Genomic DNA, 19,112 nt, shown 5'->3' with positions numbered 1-19,112 from the left:
AATCTATCAAAACAAAAAAAGAATATTCATATTAACTTTAATAAAAATCAAGTTCTTCCATTTGAATAGAAACATTAGGTGTATTATGAATCAAAACTCTCTCCGACTCCATTGGTCCAAGACTTGAAGCAAACACCACAAACCTAAACTGTCATATTACACTGCTTCAGACAATTTTCTATATTCATCTAACTTCCAACAACTTTGTTAACTTAGACAAAGACAGGACAGAATTAAGCACTTTGCGGATTGTGCTTGATCTTGTGATATAGGAATAAGCTGCCAAACTTTACTTCACATTTTTGAATAAAAGTTATTTTTCCCCACTTCTGACTCCACACTATCCACCTAACCTACTTGTCAAACCACATAACTTTGATCTCAGAGATCCACCAGACTTGCAAAGTGAGAAGGGTATAGAACTTTAAACACTATACATAATCAAGTAGTCGACCAAGTCATATTCATCAATGTACCCATAAATTAAAACAAAATTTTCCTTGTCATATCATCGTAAGATAGTGGACACCATCTTGTATCACTTATGCTCCAATCATTACTCAATGAACGACGGAAGATTTGCATCAGTTCTATATATAGGATCATAAGAATAAAGCATGGGCCATAATAGCTTACATTTAGTGTGCACTTTGAAGGAAGAGAGGGTGAAGATAGTGACGTAATAAGCAAGTGCACTGGCTACCTACAATGAACAAAAATGAAAAAGGAAATCAGAGTTAACGTTGACAACACAATAACTAGCGTGAGATTCCTCAAGTATAATTAACCAAAAGTTCCCCAGAAGCAGATTTCTTGTCAGGTTCTAAAAGTAAAAGTGACTATGTAAAAGCTGAAGGATGTACTTTTCACCATTTTGAAAGTCTTAGGAGCGTAGCATGTAGTGAAGATTTTAGTAGAGAGCTAATAAGAAATGATGCAAAGTTTTAAAAAAAGGAAATAACCAAAAGAAGATGTGATGAAGCTAGCTATCACTACCAATCCACTTCAACCCATGCTAACATTCAACAGAACCATGGTAGGGGGAATTTTATGATTTTTTCATGTAATGCAACACATTCAGGGTGGAATTAGCACACCTGTGCTACCCTAGCATCACTATGTTGTCCAGAAGCATTCTGACACAACATTTCTTATAAATATATAGTCATTCATGTAGAGAATTTTTTATACAAATTTGGCACAGTTTAGATAGTCTTATAGAGTATTTTCTTTTTCTTTTCTTTTCTTTGCTTTCAAGAGAATTATTGGAGAAGATGGAGAGATAGTTCTTGTAATTGTCATTTACTCTTTTCTAATTAATATTTTGACTTTGTTAATTATTGTTTACATTATGCATGAATTTTATTAACATACCAGTATTGACCTAATTCCATATTCTCTTTTACTTGCACTTGATGCTTCTTGGGTTCTATTCTCACAAAGTGTGAATAAATATGGAAAAAGGTTGTTTTAATTTTCTAACTTGCTTGATTGATTTCTATAAACTTAGTTATACCTTAAACTGATAGTTTGTAAATTAAGTAGAAAAAATGGGTGAGATATTAGAATAGTAAGTTTTAGTGAATTGATCTAATATTTAAATGATGATGTAAGACGAGAAGGACTTTGACATGATGAAGAGAAAACAAAGGGTAACAATAAAAATGACACACTAAGTTAAAATATACGAAAGCTTGAAAAAGATTAATTATTTTCATGTCATATATGATCATCAAGAGTGTTTGATCCTTTATCATCTTCGACGTACTTAAAGTCGATATTACAAAATTGTAAATTGTGACATTATGAAACAAATAGTAGATTTATTCTCCAAAATGAAAATGACATTAATTATTAAAATTAAAATGAAATTCAAACCAATGGAGTTTTAATTAAAACAAAATTTAAATCTCTTGTCAATACTACATCATATTTAAGTTTACAACATTAATTACTTTGTCCATATTTCATCAAACTTAAACTTAAGTTCATTTAATTGAATTTTATTTTAATTGAAGGATGCATCACAAAAACATCCTGAATTTAAATTTTCTTTTAATTAAAACTCCATTCATAAAGCTTTTATGGGGTTTGAATTTCATTTTGATTAAAATCTCATTCACAAAGAGTTTTAGAATTATTAAATTTTACTTTATACTTTATTTATGAATTTTAAATAAGTTTTAGATAATTTTTTTTTGAAGATTTCATCTTTTATAGTTTATTTTAGTTAGTTAGATTAAATTTCAAGAAAATTTAACGGTATAAGTTAAATATTTTAGAAATTAAAACTTTAAACTTGCATATAGACATTTTATTTATGAATTTTAATTAAGAATTATTTTAGCTCAACTGATATTTCTCTCCTAATTTTATTATTTTTATATTTTTTAATTATGATAAGTATCATCAAATTAACCAAATTTTGGTTATTCATTTCAACACATCCACTCAATTTAAAGTATAAGAATAAAATATCTGATAGTGGTTAATATGATAACTAACCTCGATTAAGATAAAGTGTTAATGATAATGAAACTGTATTAAGTCAATAAAATTTAAAGCCACCTAATTTTAATTGAGATAAACTTTTAATGACTCCGTACCATATTGAGTAGTAAAATTTAAGTTTAATTCCTATTTACTTAGCAGTTATTAAAAAATCACTGTACTCATCCATTTTTTAAATTTGGAAATATTTTTGATATTGGATACTGTTTTTTGAAATACAAAATTTGTACATTTGGAATAAAAGATAAAATATGCATTCCAAAATATAAAGTAGAAAATACATTATGAATTATATATTTTAGAAAAAAAAAATTATGGAGTGCAGAAGAAATTTATGGGAGTAGAGGATGAAAATGTCTTTATTGTTTGGTAAACTAGCCCACTAAAAATGTGTAAGAAGCCGGGCCCGTATTATTAAAATGACCTACAATAGTAGACTGTTAATAGAAAGGAAATAGAAAAAACCTAAGCACTTAAGAATTATTTAACAATAATTATATCAAACAATTAAAGTGTATAATGTGGGCACATTTTTCTGGCTTTTTAGTGCATATGCTGTATAGTGAGTTGGTATTGTACTGCTACATAAAATGGTGCAATACAGGAAGTGGAACATTGTTCTTATTTCTTATTACTTAAAACACATTCTACAACTATATATATATATATATATATATATATATATATATATATATATATATATATATATAAATAATAGACGAAAAATCCTTGCAGAAAACGTTTCTCAAATCCTTCAACAATTATTTTCCCACTCCATTTTCGTTGAAGTATGGTTCAAGGTTATTTTAGAGATATTAAGAAATTAATATATTTTTTTTCTTAGTCAAGTATTTATAATATTTTCCATTTTATTCTTATTCTATATCAATACCAAAATACATGCATATGTGTAAATTAATTAAATATTAGATAAAAATGAATATATAAAAAATAATTCATGTTATTTTCAACTTTAGAGATGAGAATTGAATAGAATTTCTGTTTCAAAATCTAAAAATTTGAAAAGAAAACGAAACAATAATGTCTATATTGTGACATTTATTTTATAATTATGTCATTGATATGAATCAATTTTAGTGGTGACTGATCTTTATTAATGAATATAATAGATAAATTTTAATCAAATCACTCTTTCTAATCACTGTTATTATCACATTATTCAAACTCGACCTTTATTTTCATTATTATTTAATTAACTTTTATTAATATATTTTAAATATTTATTGTATTAGAATAAAGAGTTTATTATATTTTATTCAATTTTAATTAATTATATATATTTTTCATTAATTATGAGAGTTTTTAAATATAAATTATTATAAAATTAGAAAAACCAACTTTCGCATATTAGATATAAATTATTTTTTCGTTTTTCGCAATTTATATCATTGTTTTTCGAGAAATCATCACATTTACTCGCTTCTTAAATTTTCGTTTCTTCTTAAAGATATTATAGCTATTTGAGTTTATGGAAAATAAATTGAAAGCAAAAAAAGCCTGAAATCATATAAGATTTTATATTTGTTAAGGATTTTTATTTTCGTTATGTCTTTTAATTCAAACCAACATAAGAATGAAACTATTTTTCTCTTACATATGATTTAATGTATTGTTTAATACTTTTAAGAGACTTGATATAAGAATGGATAAAGGAACCGTATAGATTTCGTTCTCATAATCGTACCATAGCTCAATATCACAATATTTAATTATGTCAAATTACCATATAAGTAAATTATCTTTCACACAGACATATAAGCAACATAATCTAAACGTAGTTCAAACAACACTCATTTTATTATATCTACACCATAGGATTATCATAAAATACCAACACAAGATAATTTTACTTGTGAAAGGTGTTATGAATTGAGAAAACTATTTTCAATTGAGTGACATTTTTTAAAAGAAAATCGGATGATAAGTAATTGTTTAATCAAAAATTTTATGGATTTGAAGTGACATTCTTATAAAAGATAGAGAGAAAAATTGATTTTGTTTTTTAATTAATAATTATTACCATGTTTAAGAGAAGACAATTGTCGGAATAATTAATATTTTTATAAAAAAAAAAATATCATTACACTGAGTTAGTACCGTTACATCGATCCTTTCAATTTATTGGCATGTAATATTTTAACGTTTCATTTATAATCAGTAACTTATATATATATTTTTGTCTAAACAATTAATATCTTTTGTCATAAGATATGTAATATGTCAATATAGAAGAAAAAAATTATCAAGGACAATGGTGGGGGTTGAACGGGACTCACTGCACAGCCACTTCAAAACAACCCTTTACCCAAAATTTGAAAGATAATAATGGTAAAGTACGGACAAATGAACAGAAGGAGATAAAGAAACATTAAGGGAATAAAGGCACGCAAGGGAACAAAGGAACCATCCAAAATCACAAACAAAACCACAATCCAACAGAAATAAACACAAACTACAAAAATAAGCGCCTTTAGTAAGGAAGAGGACCAAATGGGAAGCTTCCACGCACCTCCCTCTCTTTTCCATCTAATTCTCAAAACATCTCTTTACCTTTTGAATAATAAAAAAAAAAAAACATAGATCGGTAAGAGATAATTAAATTTTACTAAATGCATTAAATTTTTACCAATTGATTTTAATGAATGTTCTATATTTATTTGCTTTTCCTCTTTCTACTTCACTCCTTCGTTCACTTTCACTCATTTCTTTTTTCGTTTTTTCATAGTGGTTCTAGTGTGATATAGTCTTGTTGTCTCGTAAGTGGTTCCTTTGTTAATGTTGGTGGCCTCTGTTTGGTGATCCTAATTGTTTGAGGTGCGTGGAAGCTCTCAAATTTAGTTAAGCTCATACAAAACGATAGATTTTGAAAATAGTTGAACTCTTACTAATTTTTGAAATCTAACAAGTTCTAATTTTGAAAATTGATTAAAAATTCAACTATTTTTGAAAGTTGTCAAATCTTTATTCGACCTTTTAAAGTTGACAAGTTCTTAATCGAATTTTGAAAGTCAGTTAAGGTCTAATAAATTTCGAAATCCATCAACTCCTTAACTAGCTTTCGAAAATCGATGAGATCTTAATCATATTTAAAAGTCGGTTAAGGGTTCAACAAATTTTGAAATCCATTAATCTCTTAACCAACTTTCGAAATTTGGTTAAGACACCTACGACTTTCAAAATCTATTTACAAATCTAACAAATTTCGAAATTTGTTTCCTCCTTAATTTCTTTTAAATTTATTTATTTTAGTCATGATTTTTCTTTATTAATTAATTTTTAATATGTTAAAATTATATTATTACTATTAATATTATTATTAGTACTTAGTGAGGTATATTGAGTGATAAACATGTTTGTTATATAGGTCATGATTAATATTTTAAGATAGATAATTATCCATTTAAGTTAATGGATTCACAAATAAATTTGAACTTCATGTCCAAATTTTCTTCTTTCATAAATGAAGTGGCGAAGGACGATTACACAAATAATTTTACAATCGGTAAAATATTTCCATCACGCGATGAGATAATTGAATGGATTTGAAGGATTGCATTTGATCTTGGATTTTTTGTGCTTATTATAAGATCTGACACAACAAATAATGAACCAAGAAGAAAGATGTTTGTGTTGTTAGGTTGTGAAAAGAGTGAGAAGTATAAGAAGTACAAACCTGATGTTAAGTCGAGTGTATCCGACACAAGAAAATGTGAATGTCTCTTTAAGTTGAGTGGCAAACCATATTCTAATGGAGGGGGTTGGGTGTTAAAGGTAAGCTGAGCGAATTATGAGTGATTTAATCTCTGAGTTCTAGTGCTAGTATCGTTGAGCGAGGTGTCTAGTCGTTGGGTGAGTGGATCTTCAAGCACTACTCATTAAGCGAGTGAATACCGTTGTTGAGCGACACTAACAAAGTTTAAGTCATTTCTATGTTCACTCTTTTTGTATATATTACTAGATCTTATAAGTTGTTGAAAGAATTATCTGTATATGAAATTTGTATAAGGATGGTTTGTGTTGATACAAGGAGGATTATGATTTGGTTTCACTAGTGTATGCATTAATATAATGATTTGGTATTGAAAGTTATCCTGATGCTTTAATAACTATCTAGTCTTAAGTAGAGATTGGTGAGATATGTGGTGAGAGAAGCAAAAGGTCCTATTATAGGAGGTTTACCTTGGCGAAAGATGTTAACAAACTAATTTTGTATGTGGTAGGGTGAAACCCATTAGCAATGACTATGTAGTGCAGTAAATCTTGCTAGAGTTAGATATCAATGCATGTATCTAGATAATTAAGTCTTGTGTGAGTCTTTGTATGTAATATATTTGTCTTTATCAATTATTTGTATGATTGACTAAAATGTTAATCATTATTTCCATTATATAAAATACTTTTTTCATATTAGCTTATTCTTATTTTTTATGTTTTTGTCTTATTTTGTTTTTTCTCTTGCGATAATTATCTTAATAGGTGTGAATAGACAAATAAATATGCTAATTAATCCCATTCAAAACAAGAAAGATATTACAATTTAATTTCTTTAGATCTGATTTGGTTGTACATAAACCTTTTGAGAGAGAGGGAGAAGTTTTCTTTATTTCTAGTTATAGTTCGCTCAAGTTGCATACATCTCTTATGTTACTGTATTATAATTATGATAATATTAATATATTAAAATACAGTGTTAAAAATTAATTAATAAACTAAATTTTTTTGGTTGAAATTAAAAATAATATTTATATTCTGTCAGTATCATTACATACAGTTAATATCATCGATCCTTTTTAATTTAAAATATTAACAATTAATATTATCCTAATAAATACTGTTTCGACCGGATCTGGTGTGACTCTATTAAAACACTCACGAACGGTAAAGGTTGGCGGACGAACGATGAAACTGCTATGGATTGGACTGACGCTTGGTGACGGATGGGCGCTTTCTCACCAGCTGAAGCAGATCGAGCGGCTCTGGCGCTTGGGGGCACTAGGAGCTGACGAAAACCGGACGGACGTTGCTGAATCCCACGAACTGAAGAAGACCGGGCCAAGACCGGACGGGCAGTTACCTCTTGGCCGAAGGTTGGATGCGCTGAGAAGGGTTGAACAGGCTCTCTCGTCTTCAAGACGCTTGGTGACGGGCGGACGCTGCTCCACGCTCTAGGTTGAAGGCCGGGCGGGTCTCTCCCTATGCACTCCAGGTGGTCGTCCTCCTACTCCAAGCCAGGCGGTCGGGTACCTGTCAAAGGCACTCCGACGCTCAAGTCAGTAATATGACAGAGCAGTCTGTGATGCATGAATATATCGCATTGTAAGGAATCTGTCCCGAAATCATACCTGGGACCTTTATTTATACTGATTGTAATGGGCTTTTACCTTTCGTGGGCCTGAAAACGGCCCAATCATACCTTAATCTTCATTAAGGGCTTTAATGAGTCATTAGTATTTAACCGCGTAGTCGACATAGTGAGGGACGGTCGTGACGGCCGGTCAGCAGGGTGATCGGTCACGATGGACACTCGGTCTTGTCGGTCGACCTAGATGGACGACCTTGGCGGGCCGCTCATTCTTGATGGTTGACCTGGATGGACGACCTTGGAGGATCGTTCGGTCTATGTAAGCTCGGACAACGTTAGTTTGAACGCTCGGTCATGATTGTAACCTAGGTGGGCGACATTGGGTTAACCGCTCGCTCGATCTATGTGTCGGGAGGACCGGACGGTACAGATACTAATATTAATATTTTCGATAAAAAAATATCATTACATTGAGTTAGTACCATCGATCCTTTCTATCTATTCGCATGTAATATTTTTAGGTGTCAATATAAAAAGAAAAAGAAGCAATACAGTGATGGGTTAGACCTCTAGTCACTGTACAACCACTTTAAAACAAACCTTTACCCAAAAATTTGAAACAAAATAATAATAATAAAGTTCGGACAAATAAACACAACGAGATAAAGGAACCACAAGGGAATAAAGGAACACAAAAATCACAAACCAACAAAAATAAGCCTAAAGTAACAAAAATAAGCGGCTTTAATATGAACGGGGGGGACCGGAAACGAAACCTTTGTAATTTCAAAATTTTTCCACTCAGCAAATTTTCATTTCACTCTTTTCTCTCGCGTGGTGTGAAATGAATGTAATTCACTTTTGTGGTGTCAAATAAACATTATTCATTAAATGATTCTTGAACTAAAGTGAAAAAATTATTTATCATATATTAAAATAAAAACCAACAATGACCTAAAAACGATTTAAGTTTAAAATAAAATACATTATTTTATCTTATTTTTATAATCGGGTATGATGTTGGCGTCAAATAATTGCACCCCTTCCCTATCTTAATGGAAACGTGGAGGAAAGAAAATGAATTTAAAATGTGAAAGCATAAAAAAATGTAGTATGAAATAATAAAACTAGTTACGTGTACGCGAAAGGGAGAAGAAGGCAGAAGAAAATTACTATAAATGTAAGTAAACGAGATGAGTGTAGGAGAAGTATGAGAAGTGAAGAAGCATATGAGAGAAAATGGTGGGTGTAGGATTAGGTGTAACAGCAGCAATGATTGCAACTCAGTTCTTGGAAGTGGGTCTCAACACTCTAATCAAAGAAGCAAACACCAATGGAATGAGTAATTTTGTCTTCATTGTCTATTCAAACTTTTTCGCTCTCTTCATCCTCTTACCATCAACCTTCTTCTACCACAGGTCTGCTCTCTCTCTCTTCTTCCACTCAAAAATCTTAACTTTCTTTTACACTCTTATATGTACCTTGCTATTTCATTATTTCTTCTATTGTCTTTTCATTCTTGCCTCTGCAATATTCACAGGAAGACACCTCCTCCTCCAATCCCAAGATCAATTCTCTGTAAAATGTTTACTATTAGCTGCCTCAGGTATCAACCTACTCAAATATTCCTAGTTAACATATATAGATAATATATGAAATCCACGGAAAATTTTATTATAATTGTTCCTTATATATAAAAACAAATTATTATAATGAGTTGAAGTTTTACATTAATTTAAAAATTAGTATAATTAGGATGAAAAAAATTCGGTGAAGATTCAAGTTAAATAATTAGTACTCATAAATATTTATTATTTATGAATACTAGGTATTTTAATATCTATTTATAATTAGGATATCGTTAACTTGTATATAAGTATCTATTAATAATAAAAAATTAATATTAAAATTTAATTTATATTTTATTGGTTAACTTGTATATGAAGTATCTATTAATAATAAAAAATTAATATTAAAATTTAATTTATATTTTATTACGTTAAAGTAACTTCTTTTCTTTAACATTCAACTTATTTAGTTTTCAAACAAACTACTTTTTTTTATAAGAGTTAATATTTTATGAAAAACTATGCTGATTTTAATGTAAACTTTTATTAATATTTTAGATGAAACTTTAATTCTAATTAATAAAAGAACAATTTACTGGAAAGTTTATTTTGTTTGGATATTTGGAAGATGACCTTAAGGTAACTGTGCAGCACTGTAGTGCAGACGTTGATGTACACCGGAATCTCATACAGCTCTCCTACACTATGTTCTGCTATGGTTGACCTTGTTCCTGCTTTTACCTTCATATTTGCCCTTATTTCAAGGTTCTTTTTCTATCATCTTCCCCCTAATCAATATCATTTATTCAATCAATTAATTAGTTGACTTTCAAAATTAAAATAAATTTATGCTTTTATAATTATTTATGGAATACAAAATTAAATTAAAAAGTTTTGTCAAACTAACAAATTTTGGAGGATCAAATGTCTCCGATCTTTCGCAAATATATAAATACTTGAATGAGATGTGCCTTAATAAGAAGTAACACTTTAATATTATGAAAGCTTAATTTTAGCATTAATTTGAATACATTTTCTAAACAAAGTTTTTTAGATTTTTAGGTTAATTAAAAATCATATTAATTGTAATTTTTAAAACAATGATCATGAAATTTGTAATCTTATTTATCTCACTTAACCCAAAATGTTTGTATATTCCAATTAAATTCTTAAAAAACAATTATCGCAGAAATTAACAATTTTTACTAATTGTACATATATGATATTTTATCATTACAATTAAACTTTCTTGATCCATGTGATGTGCAATTTCAGGATGGAAAATCTGAATCTGAAACAGCATAGCTGCCAGGCAAAAGTTATTGGTACAGTGGTCTCCATTGCAGGGGCATTCATAGTCACTCTATATAAAGGAACGCCATTGAATTTCAATTCGTTGAGAAACTTAGGTGAAAATGGAACTTACCTTTCAATGCAATCAGATTGGATCGTTGGTGGTTTTCTTCTTGCAATTGCTAGTCTCTGCATTTCAGTTTTGCTTATTGTTCAGGTAACATGCACACCAGTTTTTGCAGTTTAATGAAGAACAAAAAATTTACTATGTTTCCAACACTGCAGACTTCAGCTGTGAAGGAATATCCTGAAGAGTTAGTGATAACAACCATTTGTTGCAGCATGGTGGTCATCCTCTCTGCCATAGTTGCTGTCTTTGCAGAGGGAAATCCTAAAGCTTGGATACTGACATCTCAGAGAGAGTTCATAGCTGTATTTTATTCAGTAAGATAACCCTTTTATGAACACATTATGCTATTTTTATGATATTATATTAAGTAATATGTGATGTTCTATGTTACATTATTTTGCTGTGATTGTAGGCAATATTTGTTGTATCAATGAGAAGTGTTGTGTGCACATGGGGATGCCGAAAGAAGGGAGCAGTTTATGTAGCAATGTTTAACCCTTTGGGAATGGTGATTGCACTTGGTATGGGGGTGATATTTCTGGGAGAGAGTCTTTACCTTGGAAGGTAAATAGGTCTAATTAAGGATGGAAATTTAATGAAAAATTATTTTTGCTGAAATGTTTTATAAAATTGGGTGTAATTTTTGGTGCAGTGTGATTGGAGCGGCGATAATAGGTATTGGATTTTATTTGGTGCTGTGGGCACATGCTGAAGACAGTAATGTGGCAAAGGAGAATAACGAGAACCGTGATCTTGTGAGTTCCTCTGCAGCTCCTCTGTTGTCCACTAAAAGCATCGATGTACTGTGATGAGGAAGATACGACTCAACTGTTTAAAGAATAGTATTTATGTCTCATTTAGTTATTTTTATTGTAAATTCTTTTAAAAGTTTGAACCGTCCTGATCTGTATAAAAATTTAATTTGACCAACAAACCTAATTAAAAGGTTTTTTTCTGTTACATAACACTACCAATCTTATTGTGACACCTCGTAAAATTTAGTGGTGATAAATGGTTCATCTCGCGGTTGGTCATAAAAAAATAAGGTGGGATAACTTATAATAGGTCAGTTGGTTGAAAATTCTAAACCATCTCGCTAAAATCCGGACCAGCATCCTAGTTTGCCGATTTTTTTTTTTAATTTTCGTTAAAATTTTATATTTTATATTTAAAAGAAAATTGTTATATATATATAGTTTTAATTGATTAATTAATGTCTTTAATCAATTATTATTTTTATACAATTAAATTATTCTATATAATTAAAAGTAAAATTTAATTTGTAATTATAAATTTATTCTTAAGTTTTTTTTCTTTAGACTCAGTTGTTTAATTTACGAAGTTTCTTTAACTCTTTGCTAAGAAACTTAAAATAATTGTAAGTATTACGGTTAGATAGATGGTTTGGAGATATATTAGATTTTAGAATAATTATTTATTTTTATGTTATTTCTTCAAAATAAAGAGTTTCTGACCGTAAGTAGTAAGTAGTACCATTAGGTAAATGATTCTAAGAAATATTAGGTTTTAGAATCAATTATTTTTCTTAGGTTATTTTTTCAAGGAGTTACATTAAGGGGTTATTGTTGTAGAGGCCGACAATAATTGAAAATAAAGATTATAAATAAAGGATTTTCTAAGCTATGTAAATCACTGTCCTTAAAGACTTATATTCAAAATTTATAACAATCCCCCACATATTGCAAAAAATATATAAAAATGAAAGAGAAAAGAAATTATTCCGGGTTTCATAAGATGTAATGCATCAGAGTTGGTATAACAAGCTATATGAACCAGTCTTAGATCAAGAAACTTAACACACGATGTAGTTTGTATAGCAAAGACACTTGAGTGTGTTAGAGGTTTATCAATCACAGTACACCCTCACAATCCTTACTATTATCGTTATGATGTGCTTACTAGGTCATGCGCGTGCCCGATATTCATGAGATCATGCCAAGATCTCATGCCAAGATCTCATGCAAGCGGCCCCACTTGACACTCATATAGGTGATTTCATCAAGTGTATGCTGCAAATCATACAACACCCGTAAGGGATATGAAGATCATTAAAAACTTTGTTTAACTACAAAATTTAACCTCTCAATAATGTAGTCTCTAGCACTTTCACACACACCATAGGAATGGACATATTTGATTTAAAATCAAATTAGTGCTATCAAAACTAACAAGTGACTTGTTTTTACCCATATGAACCTTATTCATGGGATCTCCAATAAAAAAGGTTGGGTTACCATCACTTGTTTGTTTGCCAGTGGCTTAAGTCTCATTCCCCTCGATGTTTCTAAGATCATATTTCTTTCCAAGGGTTTTGTTAGAGGATCTGCTAGATTCCGTTCTGACTTCACATAGTCAATGAGAATAATACCACTCTTTAGCAAATGCTTCACCAAATTGTGTCTCAATTGTATATATCTATTCTTTCCATTTGAAATTCTTGTTTTTAGCTATAGCTATTGTCGATTGGCAATCAAAGTGTATGAACACCGATGAGGTTGGTTTCATTCCTAGTGGAATGTTTGCTAAGAAGTTTTTCAACCACTCAGCTTCACTACCAACCATGTCAAGAGCGACAAACTCAAATTCCATTGTTGATCTTGCAATAATTGTTTGTTTGGTTGATCTCCATGTAATCGCATCACTCCTAAGTGCGAATACATAACCACTAGTGGATTTTGTCTCATTTGAATCAGAGATCCAGTTAGCATGACTATAACCTTCTAGTACAACGGGAAATCCACTGTATTCAATGGTATAATCCATTAAATCTCTTAAGTATCTCATAAGTTGATAGGCTGTCGTTGAAGCTATCAAATTAATACTACTTTTCAAGGCAACTTCAGTATTGCCAAGAGGTATCCAAGAAAGTAGATAGGGCTAAAGTAACCCTGAGTCGTCTCCCTACGAACACGGAATTGCTTTCGAATATTTGACTCTTATGAATGTTATTCAATGCTTATGAATAAAAGTAATGGTTGAAGAATGTTTAAAGAATAAATAAGAAACTTAAAAGCATTTATGATTAAATAGGCTAATTCCACTGCTTTTCCAAGATAGATTCATCATTGGTTATTCATGAATAATTGTTCAATTAATTATTGTTTAAGTGTCAAATTAATTAAAGTACATTCTTAATTAATTTGAGGGCGATCATGCATTTAACCAAAGTAAATTCTCAATCAAATGCAAAACCTTTCTAGATTATTCACAATAAATTCAACCAAAGTACATTCTCAATCAAATTCTATTGTGTTTAATCATGTCTATTCTTAAATCTCCTAACCAAGTTAAAAGTTAATCAATCAAAGTAAATTCTCAATTGATTATAGTTGAAATTATTACTACCAACCAAAGTACATTCTCAATTGATAGTAAAAACCATTTAATCATATGAAAGTTCCTAAATTAAATCAATGTAGATTCTCAATTAAACCTAGAAACCCTAGAACTCATATAATCAATATGCATGTGGATTCAAACACATTATGATGCAAGAATCTTTGCTTTTAATTTGATAGAGAGATGAAAGACATAGAGAGAGAACAACTTAAATCAATAATCAAAATAAACAATTGCATTACTCAATCTAACCTCAGAATCCATAATGGAATTACAGCAGAATAGCCCTAGATGCTTATCTCTCCATGAATGGAGTTGAATACAAGATGAAATAAGAGAGAGAGAAGTATGAGAGAATGAATGAATCAAGTGAAGTCCCCCCTGGGTCTCTTTATATAGGGCTTGATTGGGCTTGGACTCTGAATATTCAGTTGACAAAATCTTTTATCTTATATCTTCCAAATAACTAAAAGATTTAGATAATTATAACATTATGGGTTAAATATGTTTTTGGTCCCTTAACTTTCAACGAAAATTGGAATTAGTCCCTCTTCAAAACTTTGGACTAATTTAGTCCCCAAACTTTAGAAATGTGTGAATTTAGTCCTTTTAACCAAATTTTGTTAACTTTATTTGATGTTTCAAACGCATTTTTCAGTGAACATTGAAGCAAAAATGTGTGAAACGGGGTAAACAACTCAAATGCTATCATGAAACGCACTTAAAACATCAAATAAACCTAACAAAATTTAGTTAAAAGGACTAAATTCACACATTTCTAAAGTTTGGGGACTAAATTAGGCCAAAGTTTTGAAGAGGGACTAATTCCAATTTTTGCTGAAAGTTAAGGGACCAAAAACATATTTAACCCTAACATTATTTGGAAGATATTTTCTGTTGATATTCCCAAATTACATTAATTTCAACAACTGAATTTTATCTTTTAAATGCCCTAAACTTCCTCTATCTGCACTTTAGCGCCTTCAGAATTCTCCAAAATTGCACCAAAAGCCCCTGTTGACCAGCTTTGACCAGAGAGGTCGCGCCTAATGGGAGCTCGCCACGTGGCTGCCCTCTTCCTTCCCCAATTAGGGTTTCAGATTGGGAAAGGGCTTCCCCCTTTTCGCCGTCTGCCTGCGCCGCGATTTAGAACTTTTCTGGGTTTGCTGTTTGCAGGTGCGTGTCGATGGTGGCGACTTGGGTGTGCGCGAGGCTGACCTCGGAGAGATCGCGTTTCTGAGTGGCACGATGGAGAAGAAAGGTTGTGCGTGACGCGGTGCAGAGCTTGCGTCAATGGAGGAGACGCGAACTCGCAGAGGCGCGAAGGGATCGCGATGAAGGTGGATGTTGCGGCGAGGAAGAAAAGAGCGTGTGCTTTTGGGTTTACTGTGGTGGTCCGGTTGCAGAGCGGAAAGGGTGGATCTGTTTGTGGTTGTGATTCTGGTTTGATGATCTTTCCTCGTAGGTCGCGAATGGAGAAGACGACCATGCGAGGAGGATGGTGGTGGCTTCACGGTGGCGGCCTGACTGGTATCCGCGGCGACTATCGGGATCTTGCGAGAAAGAAGTTGGCCGGCGGTTGCTGTGCGACGGCGCTGGTGATGTGCGTTGAAGGTTGCGATGGTGACAGAGGGCTTGCGGTTTCACGGTAATGAGCGTGAATCATGGTGGCGAGGTGCGAGAATGATGGAGCGGCGTGGCGGCGCGGTTTCACGGCGTGGTTGGTCAGATCTGCGGCGTGGTGGTGGAACGGCAGTGATGGTCCGTTGATGCGCCGGCGGCGGTTGTGGATGGTACGGCGGTGGCTGACGGCGCATGGCCTGGCGGAAGCGGAACGACGACTAGGGTTTCAGTGGGTGGAAGATGATGCTCATGTGTTAGGGCTGAGGTGGCGTATTCTGATTGGTTCACTAGTGAGTGCAAGGATCAGTGATGTGGCATCATCTGAGTGGTTCAATCTGTTAGTGGTGGACTGCCACGTGGCATGATCTGGTGAAGTTTGGCTTAGGAGGGGTATGGGTAGGGAAATTTAGGAGGTGTAGTAGAAAAGTCTGTCAGTTTGGCCCATTTGTATATTATTTTCCAAATAAAATCTGATTTTGGGCCTTGAATTGCCATTTGGACCAATAAAACTTATATTCTCAACTGCACAAATAAACATTAGAACATCCAAGAATAATTTATGCGCTAAAACTCACTTTTTATGTCTCTTTATTTCCCAAACCCAACAATTCCAATCATTACAAATTCACTTAAAATCAACCATTTAAGCACAATTATCCCATCAAAAATTTGAATTTTAAAGTATAAATGTGGGCATAAATATGCACTCATCATAAGCCTGGAAAGTGCATCTCAATGTTCTTGATTTGGACATTGAGTGTACCTACTCAATCTACCTACTGCATAACCAATATCAAGTCTAGAAAATCTCATCAAGTGCAGTAAGCTCCCAATTATTTGGGCATATTGAGGCTGAGATATAGATTCTCCTATATTTTTCATTAATTTAGAGTTAGCATCATAAGGGGTACTCACAAGTTTGAAATCATAATGCCTAAACTTCTTAAGAAGTTTCTCAATGTATTGTTCTTGGGATAGTAATATACTATCTTCATTCCTTTTGACTCTAACACCTAAAATTGCATTGGCTTCACCCATGTCTTTCATTTCAAAGTTGGATCCTAGAAACAGTTTAGTTCAAGCGACAATTTCATTGCATGTACCAAAAATTAACATGTCATTCACAGACAAACATATAATGACACAATCACCATTTTCAAATTTAGAGTACACATATTTATCAGTATCATTAGGTGAACAACCATCACATAGTAATACATTTTCAAGTTTTTCATGCATTGTTTTGGTGCTTATTTCAACCCATACAAAGATTTTAAAAGTTTACAAACTTTATTCTCTTAACCAGGTACAACACACCCTTCAGGTTGAGTCATATAAATTTCCTCCTCAAATCACCATTCAAAAAGGCAGTTTTAACATCCATTTGGTGTATCACTAGCTTATGGATGACAACTAAGGCTAAGAATACTCGAATCGAGAAAATCCTAGTTAGAGGGGCAAAAGTGTCAAAGTAATCTATGTTGGGTTTTTGAGTAAAACCTTTTGCTACTAATCTTGCCTTATACTTCTCTATAGATCCATCAGGATGATACTTTTTCTTAAAAATCCACTTACAACCAATGAATTTTGCTCCTTTAGGAAAATATACTAAGGTCCATGTATTATTTTTCTGAATTGATTCTATTTCAGTCTTAATGGCTTTATCCCACTATTTTGCATCAAGAGCACTAATGGCTTCTACAAAGCTACTTGGATCATTATCAACTAGATAGGTACAAAAATCATTACCAGATGATGTTTCCTTCCTCTGTCTTTTACTTCTTCTTAATTCCTCACATAAGACGTCACTATTATTATTATTATCTACATGTTGAGACATCTCACTAACATTTAAAGGAAAAACATATTAAAAAACTCAACATTTTTCGTCTCCATTATAGAATCACTTTCAAGTATATCACTTTTAAGAACTAGAAACCTATAGACAACATTATGTTCACCTAGCTTAAGAACATGCAATCAGAGGTTTTAGAGCCTATTTCCTTTTCTTAGGATCGGGTAACATCACCTCGGCTAGACACCCCACACTCTTAGATATTTATGGTTAGGTTGATAACCTCTCCACAACTCATAGGGAGTTTTACCATTTTTCTTATGAGGTATTCTATTTTGTAAAAAACACGCAGTAAGCAAGACTTTTCCCCAAAGGTTATCAGGTGCACCAGAACTAATAAGCATCGCATTCATCATCTCCTTAAGAGCTCTATTCTTTCTCTTAACTACTCCATTAGACTCAGGTGATTATGGTGAGGTTACTTCATGGATGATACCTACTTTAACACAAAATTCATTAAACAAAACATATTCACCACCTCTATCTAATATAATCCTTTTAATTTTCTTATTTAATTGATTTTCTACTTCTGCTTTATAGGTAAGGAACACATCAAAGGCTTCATCTTTATGTTTGATTAAATACACTTTAGTGTATCTAGAATAATCATCTAAGTTACAAAATAATTTTTCCCTCCTCTAGATATGGTTTGTTTTAAATCAGCTAGATCGATATGTATTAGCCCTAACAATTCAGTTTAACGATCAACATAATAACATGTTTTCTTGGTTATTTTAGATTTTACACACATATCACATTTACTACTTTGTTTATCATGCATACTAATTAATAATTATCGCTATAATTTCATAACACAGGAAGACATCACATGTCCTAATTTAGCATGCCATATATCATATGAGTCAACAATATAAGTAAAAGAAGACGATTCATTAATATTCTAAAAAATGTTAAGTACAAAGAGACCTTGATCACAATATCACTTCCCCATAAAAACATTAGTTTTTGTCATTACAATTTTGTCAAACTCGAATGACACTTTAACCCCCACTTTTCCTAGTAGTGGTATAGAGATTAAATTAAATCTGATTGATGGCACATGTAGCACATCACTCAAGGCCAGAGTCTTTCCATATGAGAATTTGAGAATAAATTTTCCTTGTCCCAGAACAGGAGTAGTCCTAGAATCATCGAGGTAGACATGTTCTTCTCCATCTCCTACACTAGTGTAAGAGGTAAAGGTACCTCTGTTTGCACAGATATGCCTGGTAGCACCAGAGTCTACAACCCACTTGCTCACATTGGTCATCAGATTTATTTGAGAAACGACCGCAGCAATAATGTCATCTCCTTCGGCTATTTGGCCCTTGGAGGATTTTCGTTTCTCGCTCTACGCCTGCACTATGGTGCATGATGGCCCAACTTCCCACATACCAAGCAATTTCCTTTCTTCTTAAAGGTGGGGTTAGATGTGTTGGGGCGATATTT

At 32.0% G+C, this 19,112-nt stretch overlaps 1 protein-coding gene across 1 annotated transcript; it reads left to right on the top strand.

The window, feature by feature from the left end:
• The first annotated feature begins 9,051 nt into the window (after positions 1-9,051).
• LOC108335397 (WAT1-related protein At5g40210) lies at positions 9,052-11,785 on the top strand. Its single transcript, XM_017571412.2, has 7 exons — positions 9,052-9,252; positions 9,375-9,440; positions 10,054-10,167; positions 10,678-10,912; positions 10,981-11,139; positions 11,238-11,389; positions 11,478-11,785. Exons 1-7 carry the CDS (start codon positions 9,074-9,076, stop codon positions 11,632-11,634), a joined length of 1,062 nt encoding a protein of 353 aa, XP_017426901.1. The 5' UTR covers positions 9,052-9,073; the 3' UTR covers positions 11,635-11,785.
• The last annotated feature ends 7,327 nt before the right edge of the window (positions 11,786-19,112 follow it).

This window comes from Vigna angularis, chromosome 10 (genome assembly GCF_016808095.1).
Source record: "Vigna angularis cultivar LongXiaoDou No.4 chromosome 10, ASM1680809v1, whole genome shotgun sequence".
NCBI lineage: Eukaryota > Viridiplantae > Streptophyta > Magnoliopsida > Fabales > Fabaceae > Vigna > Vigna angularis.
The sequence above is the reverse complement of the archived record's forward strand: the minus strand, read 5'-3'. Positions and strand labels throughout refer to the sequence as shown.